Below are 23,651 nucleotides of genomic sequence, written 5' to 3' on the forward strand. Positions count from 1 at the left end.
TGCCCCGGAGGGGCAGAGCATCACCCCCTGGTGGGCAGAGCATCGCCCCCTGGTGGGCAGAACATCGCCCCCTGGTGGGCAGAGCATCGCCCCCTGGTGGGCAGAGCATCACCCCTGGTGGGCAGAGCGTCACCCCTGGTGGGCGTGCTGGGTAGATCCTGGTCGGGCGCATGCGGGAGTCTGTCTGACTGTCTCTCCCCGTTTCCAGCTTCAGAAAGATACAAAAAAAAAAAAAAAAGAAAAGAAAGGATAGGGAGATGGTGGAGGTGGAGCTTCCCAGGTCACAGTCTGACTTTCAGCCACGGCCCTGGGGAACAAGGCCAGAAAGGAACAGAGGCGGTGAGGTGAGGTGGTGCTGCTCCTGACTGGACCCTGGGGGCTCAGGCTGCAGCCCAGCTAAATCACAGAATCCACTGTGAAGTCACTACTAGACATGGGACATAAAAAATTCAGACAGGAAACAGCACTGTCTAGATTGTATTCAGATTGTATCGATCTTTATTTAAACTGCAGTAAGGAAAGCTGAAATAGGCTCTCTGGGAATCTCCCGGGAGCCCGGGTCCCCTTTGCAGCTTCCAGTTCTCGGTTCGAAGGTCCTTGTCTCCATGATCTCAAGTGTCGCACCATCCACCACCACCGGCCCCTGGCCACTCTCTCCTATCTCTGTGATGGCCTTCATGCTGTTCCTCTCCATTGTCTCAGTCACATTGTCCAGTGGTGAGGCCACTGTTTTCGTAGTCAGATTGGCTTTGACGTTCCTGAAGAAAGTGCTGATCCTGCTTAGTCTCTTGGGTGCGGGACCTGAGCTACTGGTAGACAAGCTCCTCCTCCCCGACTTGTGAGAGGTCCTGGAGTCCTTGGGGACGGGCCTGCTGCTCCCTGGGCTGTGGCAGTCTTTCTCCTTTTTGTCATCTCTCTGCCTGGCTGCGGACCAGCCAGGTGGCTTTTGGGCTATCTTGTCACCCCCGGGCTTGTGTTGGCTTTCAGTTCCCCTGCGATGGTGGGGACTCCTGAGAGCCTCCTCCCTTTCCTTTCTCTGCCCCTCATCCCTTTTGCTCTTGCGGGCCTTGGCCCTGGCCGGGGACACTTGTTGCTGCCTCCCGGACTGTTCCCTCACACAGTCTTCGCTGGGCAAGGTTGAGACAAGAGGTCCCGCAGCAGGGTCGTTAGCTGATTCTCCAATAGTCTCGCCGGGAGGCTCTGCTTTTGCTGTTGCAGCAATCATGCCGGCCTCCGCGGAGAGGCTAGTGTTGGAAGGACACCCTGCAGACTTGTTTGCGGCACCTGCCCGGGCCATTTTAATGCTCTTGGGGGACATGTCAGCAGCACCCACAATTGCTATGCTGGTTTTGCTTCCTCCTGGATCCCTGGTGGCTGCCTCTGCTATGGCTGTGCTCTGTTGTTCAGGGACAGCAGGCTCGGTTATGGCCACGCTCAGAGCGACTGCTGTGGCACTGGCTGTCACCCCTGCTGACGCTGCCGCTCCTGGCACTTTGTCAAGCTCTACAGGTTCTGTGTCCTGGGTAGCTACATCAGGCATGGCAGTGACTCCATCAGAGTCGTACTGGATTCCCTCCCCCCCAGAAAAAGCTGCAGCAGTGGCCCCAGCCACCTCAGTGACCACGTGGAGGCTTCTTATGCTGACCTGGTCTTCATCCTTACTCCCTTGGAAGTTGGCCTCTGCCAGATCCCCCCTGTCATCCTCCCCTAACCCAGGCATGCATATCATGTCCCCGGCAAGCGTGGTGTAGGTGGCACTGTGACTGCTCGCTGGTGTCCACAGGAGGTGAATGAGCCTCAGCCAGTAGGCAAAGAGGTTTTCCGGAGCATCTGAAGGGGGACACAGCTGCAGGTAGCACGAGCGGCCAGTGGCAAACTTCAGGCGCAGCTGTTGTTTCTTACGGTCGTGAATGGAGATCTGCACGAACTTCAAGGGAAGGAGCCTCGTGAGCTCTACGGTCTTTGCAGCCTTGCTGTTCCCCCCCTTGGTGACTTTGCTGTGCCCTGCATTCTCTCCGTGGCCGGGGGCTGGGCGGGCCAGCAGCATGACATCTGGCAGTGGGAGGCTGGGGCTGGTGGCGGCGATGCCCACGGTCACCAGGCGGACGTGGTTGTGTACATCCACCACTTCTCCCCGTCTTGTGATCTGGATAAAGTCGCTCTCAAATACAGGTGTATACTTGAAGATGTCATACTCTCCCTTGTACAGTTGTCGCTGCAGTTTCCCCATGGTGGAATTAAACGTGCCCGTGTTGGAGCCAGTCTGGGCCTTGTGACGTGGCAACGGGGACTGGTGGTGCATGGCTTTGTTTGATCACAACAAGCAGTGCTGGCAGGAAGGGGGAGCAGTGGCCTCCTGAGTGGTATACAGGCTCTATAGCAGGTCTCTCAACCCAACTCCACCCCACCCCACAGGGCCCTGCTTTGTCTCCCCGCCTCCCAGAGGCAGGGCTGGGGGTGGGGATGCTAGAGGGGCCTGGACCCCAGCCTGAACCTCTTCAAGAACGCAGAGATGTGTAGTGGGCTTCCCCTCTGCCTCACTTCACCTCCACCTTTGATTTTTTAATTTCCCCAAGAGGCTGTGAACTCCTCTCTTGGCCTAACCCCCCTGTGTGGCCATATATATCCTCTGCTGTCCTTTGTGACCTGTCACTGTCACATACCCCTTTGTTTCTATCCCTCAGCACCCCTCAGGGCAGGGCCACCATCATTTCCTCAAATACCCATTGCCCCAACAGAGGACAAGCCCACCTTGCCAGGGATTCAGGTGGGTTCAAAAATAAAATTGGAGCCCTAGCCGGTTGGCTCAGCGGTAGAGCGTCGGCCTGGCGTGCGGGGGACCCGGGTTCGATTCCCGGCCAGGGCACATGGGAGAGGCGCCCATTTGCTTCTCCACCCCCCCCTCCTCTCTGTCTCTCTCTTCCCCTCCCGCAGCCAAGGCTCCATTGGAGCAGGGATGGCCCGGGCGCTGGGGATGGCTCCTTGGCCTCTGCCCCAGGTGCTGGAGTGGTTCTGGTCTCGGCAGAGCGACGCCTCGGAGGGGCAGAGCATCGCCCCCTGGTGGGCAGAGCTTCGCCCCTGGTGGGCGTGCCGGGTGGATCCCGGTCCGGGCGCATGCGGGAGTCTATCTGACTGTCTCTCCCCATTTCTAGCTTCGGGGAAAAAAAAGAAAAAGAAAAAAAAAGAAAATTGGGCAAAATCTGTAGGAATGTGAGATGATGGGGTAAATTTGAATCATTGAGATCAAGGTTTAATTTCATCAAATAACCCAGAATTGGTAGTGTTGATCCCTAGTCCATCCTTTTATAAAATCTCAGTTAATGTTGATGATAGTGACCTTCAATAATGGCCTTAAAAGTATGCTTCCCCTTGCAGCCATGTTATGTTCTTCACACAGGATTGTACGAATTCATTGAGTTTGGTGCTGTTTCTACCATCCCTATTTTACAAGTGAAAATATTGAGGTTTATCACTTGCCTAAATTCACACAACTAATGGAGTTGGGTGGAGGCAGCCTTTTTTTTTTAAGATTTATAAGAAGCAATGCTCTTTTTTTAAAAAAAATTTATTTATTCATTTTTATTAGAGAGAGAGGAGAGAGAGGAAGAGATAGAGAGAACAGGGAGAGGAGTAGGAAGCATCAACTACCATATGTGCCTTGACCAGGCAAGCCTGGGTTTTTGAACCGGCGACCTCAGCATTCCAGGTCAACACTTTATCCACTGCACCACCACAGGTCAGGCTGGAGGCAGTTTTTGAATGCAGGTCTGGCTGATTCTAAAGCCTTTGCTCTGAACCACTAAGTAGTTGACTTCACAAAGAAAGTTTGGGCTGACCGTATATTTTCAAACTGGACTGATTTAACTATCTCCAAGATCTGTTTTGTACATTTTTAGAAGTTGCATAATTAATTCTGTGTGTGTGTGTGTTTGTGTGTGTGTACGTTATAGAGAAAATTCAAGACAGTTGCTGGGCTGAGTTGCCAGTTAAATTATCCAGGGGGCCACCTCAGTTCTTCCATTATACCTGTGCAAACAGCCTGTGTAAGTAAGCTTCAACTTTGGGTGCTTGCCGAAGGCCCTCCTGCAGCGCCTCCATACCAGCCAGACGTGGTTTGGAAGCGCTGGTACCCACGGGGCGTGTGTACCATTAGACTTACTGCCTTTTTGCTGATCCCACAGAGCTAATTACAGAATAAGTGATTTCTAAATTGTTACTTGAAACTTCTGAAAAAGACCCCTGTTTCCAACCCTCTTATCTCTCTTAGAGATTCATTGAGGATAAAGGTATCTTTCTGTTAAAATACACCTGTCTGTCAGTAGATGAATGGATAAACAAAATTCAGTCTAGCTAGACAGTGGAATATTATTCACCCACAGAAAGGAATTAAATACTGGTACATGCTACAGCATGGATGAACCTTGAAAACATTTTTTTTAAGTTAAAGAAGCCATATATGAAAGGCCACATATTGTATGGCTCCATTTGTATGACATATCCAGGAGAGACAAATCCGTAGAGACGGATATTAGGTTATTGGTTGCCTAGGGCTGGCAGAAGGGGAGAATGCAGAACGACTGCTGAATAGCTACAGGATTTCCTTTGGAGGTGATGAAAAATCCTGGAACTAATGGAGATGGTTGCACAATATTGTGAATATAATAAATGCCCCTGAATTGTCCACTCTGTAATGGTTACGATGACAAATTTTATGTGTATTTTAATCACATACACACACATATACTCACACAACTGCTCAGAAACCCGATAGTTAAAAAATATAGGTTTCAGCTTTAGAAAGATCAACTGTATGACCTTGACCAAACTACTCAGCTCTCTACTTCCTCATCTGTAAAACGGGAACACTAACAGTTGCTGGGAGGGTTAAACGAGAGAACGCATATACAGCTGGTGCTCGACTTACGACCGCAATTGGATACGACACTGGTTGTAACACGATTTGGTCGTAAGTTGAGTAGGCTATATGTACAGTACTGTGAAATGATGTTATAAAAATCTTTAAGTCATATATAATCATAATTTCCTCCATTTCGTGGATGGGCTCGCTTCATTGCTCTGTTATAACTGTTGATCGCATGGGTGCAGAACCTTTCACAGCTTCACGAAATCTTTATCTTTCAAAATCATCGACACAGTTGAGTGTGATAACTTCGTATCATGTGCGATCACATTCACTTTCTTTCCTCCTTCGTACTGCTTAATTACCTTCATTTTTGTGTCGAGATCGATGGCCTCTCTTTCCTTCTTGGCAGGCTGAGGCGTAGACAAAGACAATTTCCTCTTGGTAGACATCTTGGGAGGGGTTTGATGAAAATATCCAAGACACAAAACACAAATTGCTGTACCAAGTCTGGGATAACAGTTGAAATGGTGCCCGCGGAGATGGTAGTGCTGCCGGAAGCTGGTCCGCACTGTCGTATGCCCAGCTGGGCAATGCTTGCGCTGCCAGACAGTCGTGGCTAGCGATTATGGTCGTAAAGTCGAATGGTCGTAAGTTGCATAGGTCGTAAGTCGATCGATACCTGTAATGTGCCTGACCTGTGGTGGTGTAGTGGATAAAGCATTGACCTGGAAATGCTGAGGTCACTGGTTCGAAACCCTGGGCTTGCCTGGTCAAGGCACATATGGGAGTTGATGCTTCCAGCTCCTCCCCTCTCCTCTTTCTCCCTCTCTGTTTCTCTCTCTCTCCTTCTCTCTCTCCCTCTCTCTCTCCTCTCTAAAAATGAATAAATAAATTAAAAAAAATACCTGTAACGTGTTGAGCATATTGTCTTATTAATGTTAGCTCTTATTGGCATTAGTTCTCAACTGTCCCTTTAAGCCACAGTGTGAATTCCTTCCTGAGGCAGACTTGATTAAACAAAGAGAAGCTTCTGGAGTTAGAGCCACCATGAGAAGACAGAAGGATGCTCAGTGGGCAAGCCTGGCTCCCTGTGAGGTTTTACCTCAGCAGAGTCATGACAACCCTGTTCAAGCCTCAGAGGAACTCCTTGAACACAACCGAATACTGTGGGTTGGGAAAGCTCGGAGAAAGCTCAGTTTGGGTTTGGGTTTCAGGCGTTTGTAATTAAAAGCCTATAAGCAGAAAAGAAATTAAGATAAAGATAAAAAATAGCCTTTTAGCTCTTGGCAGAAAGTGAAAGTTTCAATTCTAGAACCTGTGTCCTGGGCCAGAACCAATTAAAACTCTTGCCTCCAAAACAGGTGTCAGGCCAGATCTCAGGGAAAGGCCCAGGGACAGGAGGAGGGCAGGAGAGAGGAGGAAGGAGGGGCTTCCCGGGCCTGTCAGTGTGATGTCACTACAGAGGCAGCCCAGGGAAAAGACCTTGTCATTCTGGCGGAGGTCCCATCCAAGTTTATTCTCCTGCCCCCCCCCCCCAACCATCCTTCTCCATCAAATGTGAAATGACATGAGCCAAATGACTTGATGGTAAATACATAGTCATCCTTTTTTGTTTTTTTATTAAAGTAGCAAGGCATAAACTCGGCTACAGAAAACAAAACTATTTTTAATGCATTTGTTAAAAGAACTTAGTTTCATTAACCATATACAGCACATTTCTCAGGTCAGTTTTTCCTGCTATAGCCACCAACGCCTTCCTTCCTCTCTGACCCATTCATTGTCCATGATAGCTAAGGCATGATCTTGAGTTTTCTAACAGCTGATTGGTGGCACCTTTACTTGTAACCGGAGGGTAAATGCATGGAATTTTTCCCCCCTCCACCAGGATAAGGAAAAGATGATCACCTACAAGAAGGGCGAATGGCATGTCCACCAGCTGGCTCTTTACAGATTAGGAACTACCCCTGATGTGCAATTAAAGCAGCAAGAGTAGGACACCTGTGTCACAAGTAATCATTTAAAGAACCATATATGAGGTCCAAGGAGCAGGCGCTATTCCTGTGCGTGAAGCCATCATCTCTGAAGAGCAGCACTGGTAGCAGTGTAGCCAATTTTTATTTCTAGCCTGTGAGTGTTACATATACACACAGGTCAAGAGCAAGGGAGGTGGTTCGGTTACCGACCTAGGGAATCCCATGTCCTAGAGATCCCAGAATCAGGTGGTTGAATGATCACACCTATCCCATCTCAAATTATTCTCCCTTTCCTCTTCTTCATCTTCCCCTCATTTTTTCCTGATCTTTGAAATGCATAATTATAACAATGAGACACACATTCGGGCATTTAGAATGAACAAAATTCAAGGGAATACTTGGAGAGAAGTTCTGTGGCAGAATGGAAGATGTCCATGGCGCAGGTTGAACAACAGGTGTACGTTTTAGGCTTTTGTACATTCAGAGAAAATGGGAGTTGAGGTATTTAACAACCCAGATTTTATATCAAAATTCTGTCTTAACATTAGACAATTCATGTCAGGGATATACTTGGTGCTCGTGTTCCAGGATTTGTCAATGAGAAATTGAGCATCAGATGCCACAGTTAGACTGAGGAATGGGATTGAAAGTCAACTATCCCAGCTAGTGGCACCCCAAAGAACAAAGGGACCCTTGGAAAATATTTAAGACTAATCTCCTTCCCACCATGAAGCAGAAAGGGGCGGAAGAATGACTCGATTTCAACAATCAACCAGATTTAAAAGAACAGAAACCGGCCCTGGCCGGTTAGCTCAGCGGTAGAGTGTTGGCCTGGTGTGCAGGCGACCCAGGTTTGATTCCCGGACAGGGCACATAGGAGAGGCACCCATTTGCTTCTCCACCCCCCCCTCCTCTCTGTCTCTCTCTTCCCCTCCCGCAGCCAAGGCTCCATTGGAGCAAAGATGGCCCGGGCGCTGGGGATGGCTCCTTGGCCTCTGCCCCAGGCGCTAGAGTGGCTCTGGTCCTGGCAGAGCGACCCCCCCCCCCCCCGAGGGGCAGAGCATCGCCCCTGGTGGGCGTGCCGGGTGGATCCCGGTCGGGCGCATGCGGGAGTCTGTCTGACTGTCTCTTCCCGTTTCCAGCTTCAGAAAAATGAAAAAAAAAAAAAAAAAAAGAACAGAAACCAACACAACAATGAAGTTTATCGTATCTTGGTTTCAATATTTATTATATTGACAGGTTAGGAATTTTAGGATAAATAAGTAATATTTTCCTTTTACAGAAAATTGTAATGATACTGTTGAGTAGGATTAAACACTCTGAGGATTTCACAGAAACATCAGAATTTAAACAGACCCGAGAACTTGTGGCCAGTGTGAAGGACCTCACAGCTGGAAATGCTCTGGGCCAGATTTCTACAAACATCTGCATGACAAAAACAATGCCATTAACATCCACTAATGCTAAAGCTAGGCATCACCTAGCTTCAAATGTGCCTCCACTGAATGTGGTTTCCAACTGCAAGAAAAGGAAAATGGAATATTCTTTGGCTCTCTTCGGGCCTAGAAGTAACTTCTGACCTAAGTCACTGAGCAGAGCCCTGACTCTTTGGAAGGTGGACTTTCTGCTTTCTTCCTATGACAGAGACCTGCAGTCATGCCCATGAATTTTGTGTTAATGCCTGTGTGCCAAGGGAAAGTTGGCACAAAACTGCACTACTGGCCAGCAAAATTCTGTTCTCCTGGGGCTGACAAGCTCTTCCGGCCACCTGAACATTTTGTAAGACACTACACATGGTGATAACCTCTCCAACGCTCAGAAACCAGAGCTGAGGAAAGTCACGAAAAAGTCACACCAGTGTTGTCAGAACAAACATCAGGAGAGCACAATGCCTAGTTATGAAACAAACGTCTTGCACACAGTAATTCCTGTACATAACAGCATGTTTGCTAGAAGCACAACCCTGGCCATTGCACGACTCTCCTAAATGCCATCCTCACTCCATGTCCCCTACAAGTGACCATGGCAGTGGAAGTGGAGGAGGTGGCTCCACCCCACCTACCCAGGACACTTCTTCTGCATGGATCCTAATGGTGGGAGTTCTGTTTTTTTGTAGTCCAGATGAAAGGCGGGCAAGACCCTAACCAGGGGACATCTGGAGAATCCAAGAATGGCTGATATATTAAGGCCTAAATCCTGGAGTTGAGGCAAAAAATGCCCTTGCTCTGGTCCAAAGTCCACTCTTGGGCAGACTGGAGAGGCCCAGCCGGGTCACTGAGCCCTCCCGCCTCCATGGTTCTTTGCTGCTGGGATTTGAGAGGTGCACAGGAAGTCAGGTTTCCAATGACTGCAGGGTTTTAGATGTAGAAGGAGAATTCGATGAGGAGTTCCCAGTTGCCCCCATAACCACAGCTGCTTAGCTCTGCAATGTTCCTTCTTTTATCTGTTGGATAAAAAGGTTTCTCTCATCTTCTGGAGTCCGCCCGTTCTGAGCCCGCACAATACATGTGGGCCGATGAAGGTTGAGCATGTATATCAAATGCTGCTTTTCATTCTTGAGCTCCTCGATTTGGGCCTTCAGTTCAGCATTCACACTCTCCAGCTTCTCTGACTCCTGGGGGTCAAACAACAGAGTTATTAGGAATGGAGCCAAGGTCCAGCAAGGGGGGGATGGCCAGGGAGTGGCCCCTGGGTGGCAGGGTAGCACCTGGGACATGTGAGGGCTCATCAAGCTGGAAATGGCCTGCAGAGGCAAAGCCATTGGCTCCCTGCTCCAGTGCTCACAAAGCCGGGCAGCCGTCTTAGGTTTGGGCGAATCTAGAACCCGCAGAAGCCTTTGAACTTAGAGGCTTCTTCAGAGATGCCCTGGAGTTTCCACTCAAGGTTGAGGCAGGCGGTGCTTTAATAGTAATGAAGCTGCAGTAGAACCAGTGGCTCAGAGATCACCTCTGCCTGAGTCCAACAGCCCGTGTGCGGATGTTCTGGACCCACAGGGCCATGGGGGCAGGGGCGAAATCCAGACTCATGGCGCTTCGTCTTTGGTGAGTCACTAATTTTACCAAGAAGCTCATCTTCCCAGAATGTAGATGGCAACACACAAAATGTCTGAATTTTAACTGACTCCCTAAAGCAATCCACAGAACCCTTGGGGACGTGTGCAGTCTAGGTGAAGACTCTGCCCTGGCCTGTCCGCCCTTGGGGGAAGGGACATGACCACTGGAGAAACGGCACCATGAGCCGGCCCGCCAGCCATAGATGCCGTCCCCTTTAGGAAGGGGAGCTGGCCGAATGCAGCCAGGAGCTAAGCTTCTTGGGTGAGCCAAGGAGAAGAGCTGCAGAGTTAAGAGCTACACAGGAACACCAAGAAAGCTGAACCACTGCTTGCAGATTAAGGAAATAACTTATTTGAAGAGATTAATTAAAAGCGTTTCATTGTGAGCCAAATGTGAGCTGGCAGCTCCCTTTCTTGGGAAAAGGGGCAAGTGAAGCCTCTTACACCGGGCTGACATACCCCGCAGCCTGGAAGCTGCAGGACGTGCAGGGACTGGCTGAGGCTGCCATGGTTTCTAATCCACACACCTGCTTTTCTCCATCCAGAGTCACATGCATTGTGCCAACGGCTTTGTTAGTGCCACATCCAGCCACTGGCACTCCTGCTGCCAGCAACAACGCCCTTCTTGGGAAAAACACTGCTGGGTAGGAGACTTTTTGAACTCCCCTTCTGGGAGTGGCAAGAGGTCAGTGGGGGACAGGCATGAGCAAGGGGACAGGGCAAGGTGAGAAGACACTCACTTTCTGCAGACACTCCGTCTTCTCCTTCTTCTTGTTTCGACATTTGGCGGCCGCGATCTTATTTCTTTCCCGTCGCCTCTTTTTCCTTTCATCCTCTTCAGGGGCTACCTATAAAATCCAAGAGGCACCTGCTTAGTGGGAGGCAAGAAATACAACCCACGTCAAATACCCTGCCTTTTATTGCCAGCAAAGACTGGCACATTAGGGCAGCCGTAATGCTAAAGGACCTGGAAAAAGTAAGCCCCAGACTCTTATATGAGACCTCGCCGCACACATACACCCTTAGGAATAAAAAATGAAAATCAAAGAACTGTTAAGATTATATTGGCAATATTGATAAATTAAAATTTAGCTTATTTAAAAAATGCATTTGCTTTTTTTTTTTTTTTTTTTTGTATTTTTCCGAAGCTGGAAATGGCAGTCAGACAGACTCCCGCATGCGCCTGACCAGGATCCAACCAGCACACCCACCAGGGGCGATGCTCTGCCCATCTGGGGCGTCGCTCTGTCGCCACCAGAGCCATTCCAGTGCCTGAGGCAGAGGCCATGGAGCCATCCTCAGCTCCCGGGCCAACTTTGCTCCAATGGAGCCTTGGCTGCGGGAGGGGAAGAGAGAGACAGAGAGGAAGGAGAGGGGGGAGGGTTGGAGAAGCAGATGGGCGCCTCTCCTGTGTGCCCTGGCCGGGAATCGAACCCGGGACTCCTGCACACCAGGCCGACGCTCTACCACTGAGCCAACCGGCCAGGGCCTGCATTTGCTTTTTGAAATAAGAGTTTGATATTCAAATTGATAACTATTGGTAATAAATGAACCATTTAGCGCAGGAAACAGATTCTGTTTGGCAAATATGTCCTTTCCCCTAGAACCAGGAACCTCAATGGCTCAGTCACCCTGTCCCCGTTTCTTTGATTTGAGACCCAGGGGCAGCCCATTCATCTCTCTTCACCTGGAGCACTAGAGTGCCTCCTTCCTGAATTCAGGAGAAGCCCATGGAGTTCCTGGAGAAGAGGAACCCAAGGTCATTCCCAGCCAAAGTGGCATAATCAACCCATGGCTTGGTGCCATTTCTGGCTGGCAAACTAGAACCATCCATTGGTTTATCCTTCAATTAAATACTTACCTCTTCCTCTGTGCTCTACCCTGAGTCAGCCCTAGGACTCCTCAGAGAACAACACCCTACCCTGTTTAAGGATCAGTCCTCTGGAAGTTCACTCTGAACCTGACTTCGTCTGAGGCCTGATGAGGAATGAGCAAAGTCCAGCTGCTGGACTTAGTTTAGAGACCTGAGTCCTGCTGGGGTGAAGCACTCCCTGTGGGCTGAGTGGGTAATGGTTTAGGCTGCTAATGTGAGACTTTGTCATGTTACATGTCACTGCTCTAGACAGTGGGAAAGGGTGTAAGAGCCACACCTCAAACCCAGGCGATCCTGGTACAACATAATCACCTGACTTACTACTGGCCATTTGGATTAGATGATACTTGATGGGGGGCCTTGTGATTTAGAGAAACAAAGCCCAAGGGGGAAATATGGTGAAAGAAATTCCATCTTTTACATCCTGGATCCCAGAACCACACAGGGAGACATTTGGGGTTTAGACTAAATTGCCCTTGAATCCCAGCTTTATGACCTATTAGCTGTGAGACCTTGAATAAGTTACCATGCTCTTCTGAGCCTCAGTGTCCTCATTTGTAAAATGGGGTGAATAATCTTACCTACCTAATAGGGTTATGATGAGGGACAGATTAGCTAATAAATGTGAATGCTTTGCACAGTGCTTAACTTCCAGTCAGGGCTGTATAAGCTTCAGTTATTAACCTCGCCATCTGTGTCTTCATCAACAACACGGCAATTCTGGTATTTCCTTTGACGTTTCCTACAGACATTTTTGGATAGGTGGGAGAGGATTCCGGGTTTGCTCATGTGGGGAAAGTACTGGAAAGTAGAGCAAATCTCAGTGTCACGTGCTGTCAGAGGGAAAAGCCTTCCTATGAGATCATTTAGTTCAGTCCCATCAGTGTATTAATATGAAAAGAAAGAATTCAACCAGCAAATAAATACTGATCTATTTGTATAGTAATGAGCTAGGGATGCCCAGGAATCACCAGCTCATGGTCAGCAGACCAGCAGGATACAATCCCTGATGTAACCCAGGCCTTTGATTCCTCGTCCTGTGTCCTCTCCGAGTCACAGCTGCCCTGTTCCACCCTGTCACCTTCCCAGAGGTGACTGGGACCTGGGGAACAGGCTCGTGCTGCCCAGTTGCACAGGGTGCCTATGGATTTCACAGGCTTAGCGTCGTATTTTAAGTTGACAATTACAGCAGCCCCGGGGACCAGAATATTCAAATAGATCAGTTCTCTTCCCAGTAGGAAAATCTACTTGTTAAACTAAAGATCAGAAGATCACTTGATGAACACAGAATCACAGGTGGGTTGGGTGACTTTAAGGATTTTTCCACAAAGCAAGCTGATTACTTCTTCCTCTGGAAAACCCTCAAAATATCCTTCCAAAATGCTCTCCTTCCTTCTATGGCGACCCTGCCACTTCCATTGCATCCTGATATCTCAAGATATTTAATTATAAAATTAAATACAATTAAATATCTAACCTGCACTGTCCATTAGTGCGCTGGGTGCTGACGACCTCACCTCAGGTTAATTAAGGCCCAGCCAATATCCCTAATGACAGCATCATAGAGTAGGCCCTGAACTAATTATCAGCCAGATCCTCTGCTAGACCCTTTAAAAAAATGTCATTTCATTAACCTTTATATAGAATCATAAAGCCCTTATATAGAGTCACTGCCCCTTTTATAGAATCATAAAGATTCTTGACCAACTTCCTTTAAAACACAGTTCCTTCTCAGCCAGTTCCACTACACCTTGTCTAAAGGCTGAAGCCTGAAACACTCCCATCTTGTGCCCATGAGGGAACAGCCAACAACACATCCAAGACCTCAGCCTGCGTCCTTGAGCCACCACAGCATTGCCAGCAGCCACCTCTCAGACTGCTCACCATGCCTCTTACTCCAGGTGTCTTATAAAAGGTCACCGACTGCGGAGTAGTGCAAGTGTCAGAGACAGGAGTAAACCTGGAGGCAGAAGCTGGTACCAAGGCTGTGAGCTCCAGTCGGGCCGCCTGGGTCCTTGTAGTGATGAAACTAAACACCACACCTGGTGATCTCATGGCTTATCATATGCTGATGGCTTTCCACCCTACCTCTCTAGGCCAGATTCTCCTCTGAACTTCTGACCCACATAGCCAACTGCCTCCTCCTCTGGGACAGACTCCAGTAGGGTGGACTCACTCCTGTCCTTGCCCCACCCAATCTCCTGTAGTCCCGATCTCAGCAGCAGGTGGCCGCACCATCCTTACCAGTGGTCAGGCTTTGGAGCGACCTTGAGTCCTCCACTTGGAGCTATACTCTATGTCCAACCTGTCAGTAAATCAGCTTTACCTTCCAGACAGACCCCGAACCTGACCACCTCTCCACACTTCGCTGCTTGCATCCTAATGCAGACCTTCCTTGGCTCACCTGGATCACTAACTCTTTTCTGTACTCTCCTTCTGCCCCTTTCAGCCAGGGGGTCATTTAAAAAGTCAGACCAAGTAGCTCCCCTGCTCAGAAACTCTCCAGTGGCTTCCTGCCTTAGTCTGAATAAACGACTCTATCTTCACAATAGACCCAGCATGACCTGCCCCTGCCCATTACCTCGCTTTCCACCCCCCAGTCTCCCCACCCCGAGTGACTGCTCTTATCCACCAAGCTCACACCCCCCTCAGTGCCCTTGTTTTGGCACTTTTGTGAGATACCCAGTTGGCCCCCTCCCTCTCCTCCTCTGAGTCTCTGCTCAGAGGTCACTCTGTCAGAGCAGCCTTCCCTGACCTCCTGATTTACAACAGCACCCTCCTCTACCCCCCTTCCCGTCCCCTTTGCGGCTTTCTTTCTCTCCTTCGCCCCCTTCTCTCATATTATGTATTTCCTTCTTTTGTGTACCATCTGTGTCCTCCCAGGAGACGGTAGGCTTCTTGAGGGCAGTGGTCAGTTCTATTCCCGCTGCAGCCCCCCGCCCAGGGCACGTCCGGCATGTGGCAGGTGTGCAGGTGTGCGATGATACATGCTGAGGGATCAGGCACTTCTGGTAGAACCCACCTGGCCTCTCGTGACTGATGTCTCGAGCGGTCTGCTGCTGACAGTGACTGACTCCAGCACAGAGGACATCCGGTGGCAGAGGTGCTTGTTCTGTATGGCGAACCTCAGCTCTTCCTTGACAAAGGGTGTCAGGTTAGCAAAATCCTCAAACACCAGTGATCCAGGAGGGGACAGGCAGGGGACGATGGCAGAGGCACTGACTTCCGAGGCAGAGACCTGGCCTGGGTGTTGAAGCATCATTTTGCTGAAAGACACATCGAAACCCAAGCTACTTCAGGGGTTGGGGACATGGGACCAAGTCCCCACCCTGGCCCCCCACACCTGTGACCTCCAACCCGAACCCCACCCCCAGGGAAAGTCCCGTAAGCCCTCCAGCTTCTGTTTTGTTTTCATTTCATGCCACCCGCAGCTTGAGTAAAACAGGTTCTTAAAAAACATAGCTCAGTGATGTGGATAAAACGCCTAACTGAAGTTTATCAGGGGTGGCATTTCAAGCTATTCCGAATTTGCAAAAGTGTTAGTTTTGGCTGGTGTGCATATATGCAAATGTAGCCTCAAACAGTCTGAAAGAGGAAGAGCATTAAAAAAAAAAAGTGAAACTATTATGTAACCTCATTTCCAGTTTCTTTCTGAACAAACTTGGCATCTGAAATCAAGTTGAAGTTGTCAGTGAGTGGAAGTAAAGCGAGGCACAGGGGCCCTTGAATTTAGCACACGTATCCCTGAGTCCTCTCTCTCAGGAAACTGGGTCCAAATAAATGAGAATAAGGGTGGTAACTGTGGCAGGTGTGCTTCTCTGAGCCAGCCCCTGGTCGGGGCCGGGGGCTGGGGATTCAGACCACGAGGAACCAGTAGCCCCTTTGTCAAGTTAAGCTTGATGAAGCAAAGACCTCAGGGTAAAGAAAAGTGAGGAGCTGAGAATGTGAACCTTGTCCGGAAGTCTTGTTCAGCCCTGTGGTGTCTGGCGACGGTTGGTCTGGGGGCCAAAAGGGACCGGGGACTGGCTGAGGCACTAAGGAGCAGCGTGACTGAGCTGTCTGAGTCTCCGTCTCCACCTGGCGAATGGCTAAGAGCTCCTGCAGCACAGGGACCAAGTCTCCGCTGTCGCCCTATCCCAGGGCCTGGCACAGAGCCTGGCACCGGCTGCGCCCAATGCCTGCTGGTCACTGAAGACTGCCTGACTGAATCCAAGAGATTGGGAGATCGGGACTGGGCAGTCCAGTCAAATGGCTTCTGAGTTCCTGTCTCTGTCTTCCTATAGCCCAGGGAAGCCAAAGTGACAATAGGAAAATAAAGGGTAGAAATAGTGATAGTTCTACGGTTCCAATTTGAAGTCACCCCCCCTCCCATAAATAGCTCCCTACCATATACTTCCAGCAGTGGCTGTTCCCCCCTTCCAGGCAGTCAGTTCTCCAGCAGCCATGAGTCAGGGGATTCCCTGGAGCATCCTTCTCAGTCTGGGGACCTGCAGTTTTTAAACCCAAGTCCAGCTGGACAGGAAGCCCGTCAGTAAATTGCTAATATAGCCCTGGCCAGTTGGCTCAGCGGTAGAGCGTCGGCCTGGCGTGCGGGGGGACCCGGGTTCAATTCCCGGCCAGAGCGCATAGGAGAAGCGCCCATTTGCTTCTCCACCCTCAACCCCCCCCTTCCTCTCTGTCTCTCTCTTCCCCTCCCGCAGCCAAGGCTCCAGTGGAGCAAAGATGGCCCGGGCGCTGGGGATGGCTCCTTGGCCTCTGCCCCAGGCGCTAGAGTGGCTCTGGTCGCGGCAGAGCGACGCCCCGGAGGGGCAGAGCATCGCCCCTGGTGGGCGTGCCGGGTGGATCCCGGTCGGCGCATGCGGGAGTCTGTCTGACTGTCTCTCCCCATTTCTAGCTTCAGAAAAATACAAAAAAAAAAAATTGCTAATATATAATGAGTGCCTCCTTCATACCAGAAACCTTATGTGCATTATCTCATTTAATCCTCAAGAGAACACAGTGAGTTCAGTCCTAGGCCCATTTTATGGATGGAGTAACTGAGGTTTATACTAGCTAAAGATGTTCCCTAAAGTCATAGTGTGAGGCAGCATCAGGATTTGAAAATAGGTTTGACTCCAGAACTTCTGCCCTTAATTTATAGACTATCAACTATTATTCCACATCGCAAACACACACACACTCACACACACACAAAAAAACCCAGAGCAAATTTTTCTTGGGGGTGGAGCAAGCAGAGAGTTGATGGGGGTCCTGGGACTGAAGTGACGGAGGAAACAGCCACAGGGAAACTTGAACTCGAGGTAACGAACTGCTGGTCTTTCTATGTCCGGGCATATACTCAAGCTGCTGCCCACATTTTGAAGCATGTATAAGTGGGTCTTTTATCCACAGAATTCCCAAATGGGGGTCAGAAAATCAAGATTTAAGGCTCACTTACTCATATGTCATTATTATACCTCCCAAGGCCTTCTCCTCTGTAAAAGAAAGCTAATAACAATCGTCCTATTTTCTGATAGAGTTGTACAAAGAGTTGAGAAAATAGTCATACATGAATATGCCTTGGAAACAGAATACAACTAGGAGGTATGTTCTTACTGGGCCTCCCAGGGAGCTCTCTAGCCCAGGATTGGCTCTCTGACAGACGCTCTGTGAGGTCCAGGTGGGAGGGTGGCTGGTCACTCTCTTTGATCTCAAACACTTCTGAATAGAACACCCTGACCTCTAACTCCCCCTTAAGATCTGAGATACACTATTGGAGGCAAGGATTCCAGGCCAACAAATGCCACCGTTGACTATTCAAAGAAATCCAGGAAATGTATGTAACTCTCTTCCTAAAACCCCGTGTCATGAGTCAGAACTGATGTTCTACCAGTTTAATCCTATAATCTTCGGATGCTGGGAGGGTACTTGTTTCTGGCAGGTGATAAACTCTAAGACACTAGGTTTCTAAAGCCAGAGGCTTAAGATTCTCCCATGCACTCATGTTTTCCCTCCCCTTCCAACTTTATTAAAAACCCAGTAGTTCAGGGATACAATTCAAAGCTACCACTGGGCTCGCTTTTGGTTGGAGGACTAGATAGCTCCCTTCTACAAGGGTAGTTTGAATTCCACGGCAGCTGAGTGGAGCTCCATTATCACCACCCAACTAAGTTTATTAATGAGCTTTCTAGGCTTGAGGTCTGCTATTTGGAAAAAAAATTTTTTTTCCTTCTCAGTGTAAAGTCAGCAGTCCTGATGAAAGAAAATGAAGAATGTCAGTGGTATGGAATGTCTTTAGGAAAAGCATTGGGTGGGCTTACTTGGGAACGGAAACGGGTTGTAAAAATGTTAAAAGCTTTGCAGAAAGTAAAATAGTTGAATCTGTAGAGATGTGGGCTTTCTCTGCACCTGGCTAAAGCTTCGTTTTTAGTTTCTCGAGGTTCTTTCTAGTAACTTCTTTACTCAATTCTCTTAAGGTATGATTCAGCCCAGACTCAGGGCTGTGTCCCCCAAGGAAAACGAAGTTAAATCTTCAGGCATTTTTTTTTCCTCTGAAAGTTGAGACCCTCTAAAATCCCCTTCATTTGAAGGAAAAAAATATGTGTGGGGATTTTCTGAGTTGACTTTCTCCACTGATCTTCAAATTGTCCAGACTTGCTACAAAGCTCCTTTATTTTGCTTCTGCTTCATTATCTCTGATCAGAAATCATGTCATATCGTTTCATCATTTTCAAGAAAGTGAAACTTTACTCATCTATTTCTTTAACTGGAAATTCAGCTCCTAGATTTTATTTCCTAGTAGCTACAAACAAGCTTGTTGAATTTTCACTTTTAATTTTTACCTCTTTCCACTAACCGCAGCTCATAAAACATCTTCTGGTTGGAAGCCAACGTTGGTCTTTTGCTAATGTGGCACCTTGTTTGGTCTTTCTCCTAGCCCCCTTGAAGGTGGGAGGTGTAAGGCTGGGTTTTAGGGCCAGGCACTTCCAGGCCTATCACTGCCACTCACATGCTGAGCGCCCACCGAGAAGCCACCCAGGCTTTCAGGGTCTCAGTCCCCTCGTCTGTGAAAGGAGACTGACACGGCCTGCCTAGATCCCTCACTGGGCCATCATCAGTAAGATCATATGAGATTCACAAAGTATATACACATCCTGGGCACCCAATCCTAGTGTTTCCACTTTCCCCGTTTCAGGGGCACTCAATGCCGTTGTCAATGCAGTTTAGCTCCATTCATTTGGAATTCACTAGAGCCCTCAAGACATTCAGGTCAGTCACAGCTTCTTTTGCACTTTGATTGACCCCTAGGTCCCTGACATACCAGGTCCATTCCACTCCCCTATTTGCTGGCACCAGCTTGTCTCCACTGGTCTTTGGTAACTAAGAAATAACTAACCTGATTGGTGGTGGCACAGTGGATGAGGCATCGACCCAGAACACTGAGGTCGCTAGATTGAAACCCGAGGTCCCCAGCTCCGAGCATGGCTCGTCAGTCAGTATAAAGGTGGCTGGCTTAAGCAGGGATCATCCACACGATCCCAAGGCTTGCCAGCTTGAGCCCAAAGATCGCTGGCACGAGAAGCCCAAGGTCACTGGCTTGAGCAAGGGGACACTGGCACAGCCTGGTCAAGGAATGTACGAGAAGCTCAATGTATAACTAAAGTGAAAGCAACTACAAGTTGATGCTTCTCACCCTCTCTTTCCCTTTCTGTCTGTCTGTCTCTCTCTCTCAAACAAAACAAAAGAAAACAAAGCAAAAAACACAACAAACAAACAAAAACACTAGTCCTCACTCATGAAACCATTTCTGGTTTCTGTGGTGTCCCAGCTATGTATTTCCTCCTTCCCAGGATGGGTAACAAACACTTGGAGTCACTGTATCTAATGGGAAATAACACCCAATATTAGAGCCATCTGGGTCAGGTCTTCATTTGTAATTTGAGTAAAATGAGGTCCAGAAACAGTCTTGCCCAAGGCCACAGAGCTGGTACATGGTCCAGATCAGGACACGCTGCTGACCCCCCCACCCCCTTAGTGCTCATTTTGTTCCATGACCAATAGAGATTCAATCAACAAGGCAACCGGAGAACAGAGCCACAGGCCAGGCAGCTGAGTGGTCCATTGTCAAGTAACCTTTGACAGGCTTTGACAGGACCAGACTGGGAGGGAGTGTAGAAGAGAACAAGGAAGAGTAATATCAGTTTCTCCTTCGCTTAAAGTTTGGGAAACAGAAGCCCCAAACAGAGGTGACTGTCCACCACACTGAGTTAGGTGTCCTGGGGGACGGCCTGGCCGACAGCACTTCGGGCCCACCGTGTGGTTAAGATACAGCACCTGTGCCTGCTACTGGAGCCTTCGGATCCTTCCTGTCTTAACCTCACCCTTTTCCTTGACTCTTGGATGTTTCTACCCCCACCCCATTCTTTTTTTCTCCATCAAGGCTTTAACAACTCCTTTACTTGTGAGGAAACATATGTGATCTAGGCAATGAGATTAGAGGAAAGCAAGTGGTTAGTAAGTAGATGAAAAGAAAAGGGGGGAGGCAGAGAAGGAGAACCAATCCAAATGGAAAGAAAACTGGAAAGGGAAGAGATGCCCAATATTAAAGTCCCCTTTACCCCTTTGTCTCAGAGGCTGGTCAGTGACATTAGATAGGTGCCCCTCATTCAAGCTATTCAAAACCCCTCACTGGCCCCCCTTTTCGCAGTTACACCACTCTAGAATCTAAAAGCCTTCTGGCTAGTAAGAACCTTAATGGTTACCTGATCCAACCACCGTCTTGTGCCCACGAACAGGCAGAAGGGCCAACATTGCGATATGTGCCCACATCTCCCCCCTGGGAATACTGAGGCTCAAGAACATTAAATACAGTGTAAGTTCTCCTCAGGGTCCTGGCCACGGGGCCGTAAAGCCATTCTCTCAATTATCTGAAGACCTGGCTTCGCACTCTCGCGTCCACTACGGCAGGTCTCCATGGACGAAAAGCAGTGAAGCCCGCGATCCCGCCAAGAGGAAGAGCCAGAGCCACAGGCACGAGAAAAAAGCGTGAGAGACTTGGGACAGGAAGTGTCAGGTCCAGGAGCGCGACACCAGCCTGTGCCGGTAGCTCTCTCCGTCTTCCACCGCAGGACAGGCAGGACACTAGCGCTTGGCACCTCTAAACTTATCTCAACTAACTTTTGCTCCGGGCTCCCGGCTCCGTCCCGCTGCCCTGCGCTCCCGGGAGCGCAGGGCGATTCCCAGCGGCCGCGGCCGCGACCTCGGTTCGCCCGTCCGTCCCCATTCATTCTGTTCGGCCCCTGGGGCAGCACTCTCGTGAGCCCTCGGCCTCCGGGCCCCTCTGCGGACCTCGCGAAGGCTGGGATCGGAGGTGGCAGTGCCCGGCACCGAGCGACGATGGAGCGGGCAGCGAGCGGGAGAACCTCGGACGCCCCCCCCCCCCCCGCACAACCCACCTCCCCACGTTGGATCCAGCGGGGTAAGAAAGTGCGCGGGCGGAGAGAAGCAGTGTTTCCAGACGAGCGGAGAAGCAGGAGTCCCACCTCTCTGTCACCAGGAACCTTTCGCGCCCCAAGTCAAAAGAGAAAGTTATTAGCGAGAAACTTTCTGAAGCTCCGAGGAGCAGTGATGGCCGGAAAAAGTTCAGCCAGAGTTCTTTAGAAGCCGGAGGCTGAGGAGCACAGGTCGGGGGTGGGCCCAGGGGGCGCGGGACTAGTTACTATAGGGGCGCAAAGGGAATGAAAGCGAGCTACCCTCGCCGCTCTCACTCACTGGCTTCCAAGCGCTCACCTCCGGTCTCCACTCGGGGCTGCCAGGGTCCGGAGGGCGGGCGGGGTCGGGGCGGGGTCGGACTGCCTGCCGGTGGGGCCAGAGGGCGAGCGCCGAAAGCGCACTGCCGGCGCGCGGGCTGGCGGGTCCGCTGGAGCGGCGGCGCTGGGAGGCTGCCTGCTGTGCAGTGCCCGCTTCGCTGCGTGCGACTGTGGCTGCGAGCGCGTTGCATCACCCCTTTTATAGCGCTGGGGCTGAGGCTGGCGCCGCGCCAGATTACTCCAGTCCCGGGCTGATGTAATGCTATTAATAGCTTCCCCGAGAACCAGCCGAACTAGGCTGGGCAAAGGGAGGAGAGGTGGAGGAGGGGCCAAAGGGAAGGTGGGGACTGGTGATGCAAGCTTGGGGAGGAGCCGGTCCGGGCGCGTCCTCCTGGCCTCGGGCGCTCGGGCGCAAACCTTCCCGCCCTCTCTCGCCATATCAGGACTGGAGTCGCCCGGGCTGGCCGCCAGATGTGCGTACTCGCTGCTGCGTGTTCCAGGCATGAGCCAATGGTGCCCAAGAGCAGCTGCATGACTCCACCGCATTGGCATCTCTCCCTCCGCTAGGTTGGGGGGGGGGGGAGGGCAGCTGGTGGTGGGTAGATGGAGGGGTGGATCCTGCCCGCCGCCGAGACTAGGTGAGGCTGGGAAGCGGGCAGGTCCTTCCTCTAAAATGCGTGATCATTTTCTGGATCTTCGGGAAAATACCTCCTACCCCGCCAAACGCCGCCTTCTCTTGTAGGAGGCGGGGTGAGAACTGTAGCGTTAGCCTCTAGTGGGGAACAGGTGTCCACAGGCAGCCTACCGTAAACCCACACCGTTACCTGCCATGGGTGACCTCCGCTGCCGGGACCGCGAGAAGTTCGTCCGTTAACCCCCGCGCGGAGGGCAGCGCTCCGCGGACACTGGACGCTCGTAGCCCCAGCGCACGGCGCCCGAGCGCACAATGGGACTGCCCCGAGGCGGGCTGGGAACCCGACCCCCCAGGCGAGCGCGAGTGGTAGGACCACATGGGTTAGGGTTTTTAAAACAACTACAGCGTTTGAAATTGACAGTGAAACGAACAAGACCCTGGAAAGACAAGAGACCTGGAAAAATCGATGGCAACTCAGAGAAAGACCAAGAGTGGGGCTAAAGCCCAGAGGCCAGGGAGAGGAGGAAAGATACAGTGCTTTGGTCTTATTTAGGTGTTTAGGGAAACGTCGTATTCGGCTTTCAAGTGTTTTTCTGCGCCCAGAGCAGAGTGGGCCGGGACCGGACCGCCGGGACTGGGCACTGGCAGCTGCGGAAATGAGGCCCTGTAGCACAAATCCCTTCCGCCCCGAAGCCGGGGTTGCGGGTAAGGCGGTGTCCCGTGACCCTAAATTCGAGCCCATGCTTCAGCAGAACTGGATTTGAACCTTTCAAATGACTTTTTGGTTCGGATTCCTGGACCGCAGCTCTCTCGGGACCTTCTCGGCGGCCCGAGGACGCATATAAGCGAAAGGAGTGTGGCCCTCGCAGTTTTTGAATCTGCACAGGAGGGAGACCCGTGCGCGCCCGTGGGGTGTATGAGAGGGGTGCGGGGGGGGGGACAGAATCATCTGCTTCCACTTGCCTTTTGAGAGAGAGGCGGTAGAAGGTCCAAGTTTGGTAATTTGGGGTCAGAACTAGAAGGGTCTGGAAGCCCGGGTCTCACTCACGTGCAGCCCACCCCACCGCGCTTGCAGTCCTCGCTGTCATGATGGTGATGGAGGGTCCAATCAGCCTGTCTCTCTCTCTCTCTCTCTCTCCCTTACACACACACACACACACACACACACACACACACCAACCCCTCCAATGGCCAAGCAGCCTGGGGCTGAGACCCTCAGAGCTGCAGGTAAAACTGTCTCCTGCACCCAAGTTTCTTTCCCCCAATCCGATCCTCATCAGAACACCCCCACCCTACCCCGCTTCCGCCCCAAGTTTCGGGTTCAGGACAGCGCGAGGGCGGCCTCTGAAGTTCCCCCTGTCCCCCGCCAATCCTGAAGCCCCCAGGGTTCACACAGGATCCACGTGGATGTTTGTACGGGACCTGATCGGGTTTACAGCTGCGTCGCGCGGGAAGCAAGGAGCGATT

The 23,651-nt window shown here is 50.6% G+C and overlaps 2 protein-coding genes across 5 annotated transcripts in view; both read right to left on the minus strand.

Annotated features, from left to right (window-relative positions):
- Positions 1–502: 502 nt before the first annotated feature.
- Positions 503–2,302, minus strand: GARIN4 (golgi associated RAB2 interactor family member 4). The gene has a single exon (XM_066254491.1). The coding sequence runs from the start codon at positions 2,300–2,302 to the stop codon at positions 503–505; it is 1,800 nt and encodes a 599-aa protein (XP_066110588.1).
- Positions 2,303–8,014: 5,712 nt separating this feature from the next.
- Positions 8,015–23,651, minus strand: part of ATF3 (activating transcription factor 3) — a 55,108-nt gene continuing 39,471 nt past the window's right edge. Inside the window, exons 1-4 of one of the 4 annotated variants that reach the window (XM_066261402.1) lie at positions 21,513–21,717; positions 14,785–15,028; positions 10,630–10,737; positions 8,015–9,451 (exon numbers count right to left, since the gene is read on the minus strand). In XM_066261402.1, the coding sequence (XP_066117499.1) occupies positions 9,254–9,451; positions 10,630–10,737; positions 14,785–15,024 (546 nt within the window). In that variant the 5' untranslated portion in view covers positions 15,025–15,028; positions 21,513–21,717 and the 3' untranslated portion in view covers positions 8,015–9,253. Of the gene's footprint in view, positions 9,452–10,629; positions 10,738–14,784; positions 15,029–21,196; positions 21,284–21,512; positions 21,718–23,651 lie in introns of those variants that run through there. The other 3 variants (XM_066261404.1, XM_066261401.1, XM_066261403.1) reach the window with 3 other exon arrangements.

Source organism: Saccopteryx bilineata, chromosome 2 (genome assembly GCF_036850765.1).
Source record: "Saccopteryx bilineata isolate mSacBil1 chromosome 2, mSacBil1_pri_phased_curated, whole genome shotgun sequence".
Classification (NCBI taxonomy): Eukaryota; Metazoa; Chordata; class Mammalia; order Chiroptera; family Emballonuridae; genus Saccopteryx; species Saccopteryx bilineata.

Coding starts and splice junctions, on each gene's coding strand:
- GARIN4 (XM_066254491.1), bottom strand. CDS start 2,302: ATGCACCACCAGTCCCCGTTGCCACGTCACAAGGCCCAGACTGGCTCC.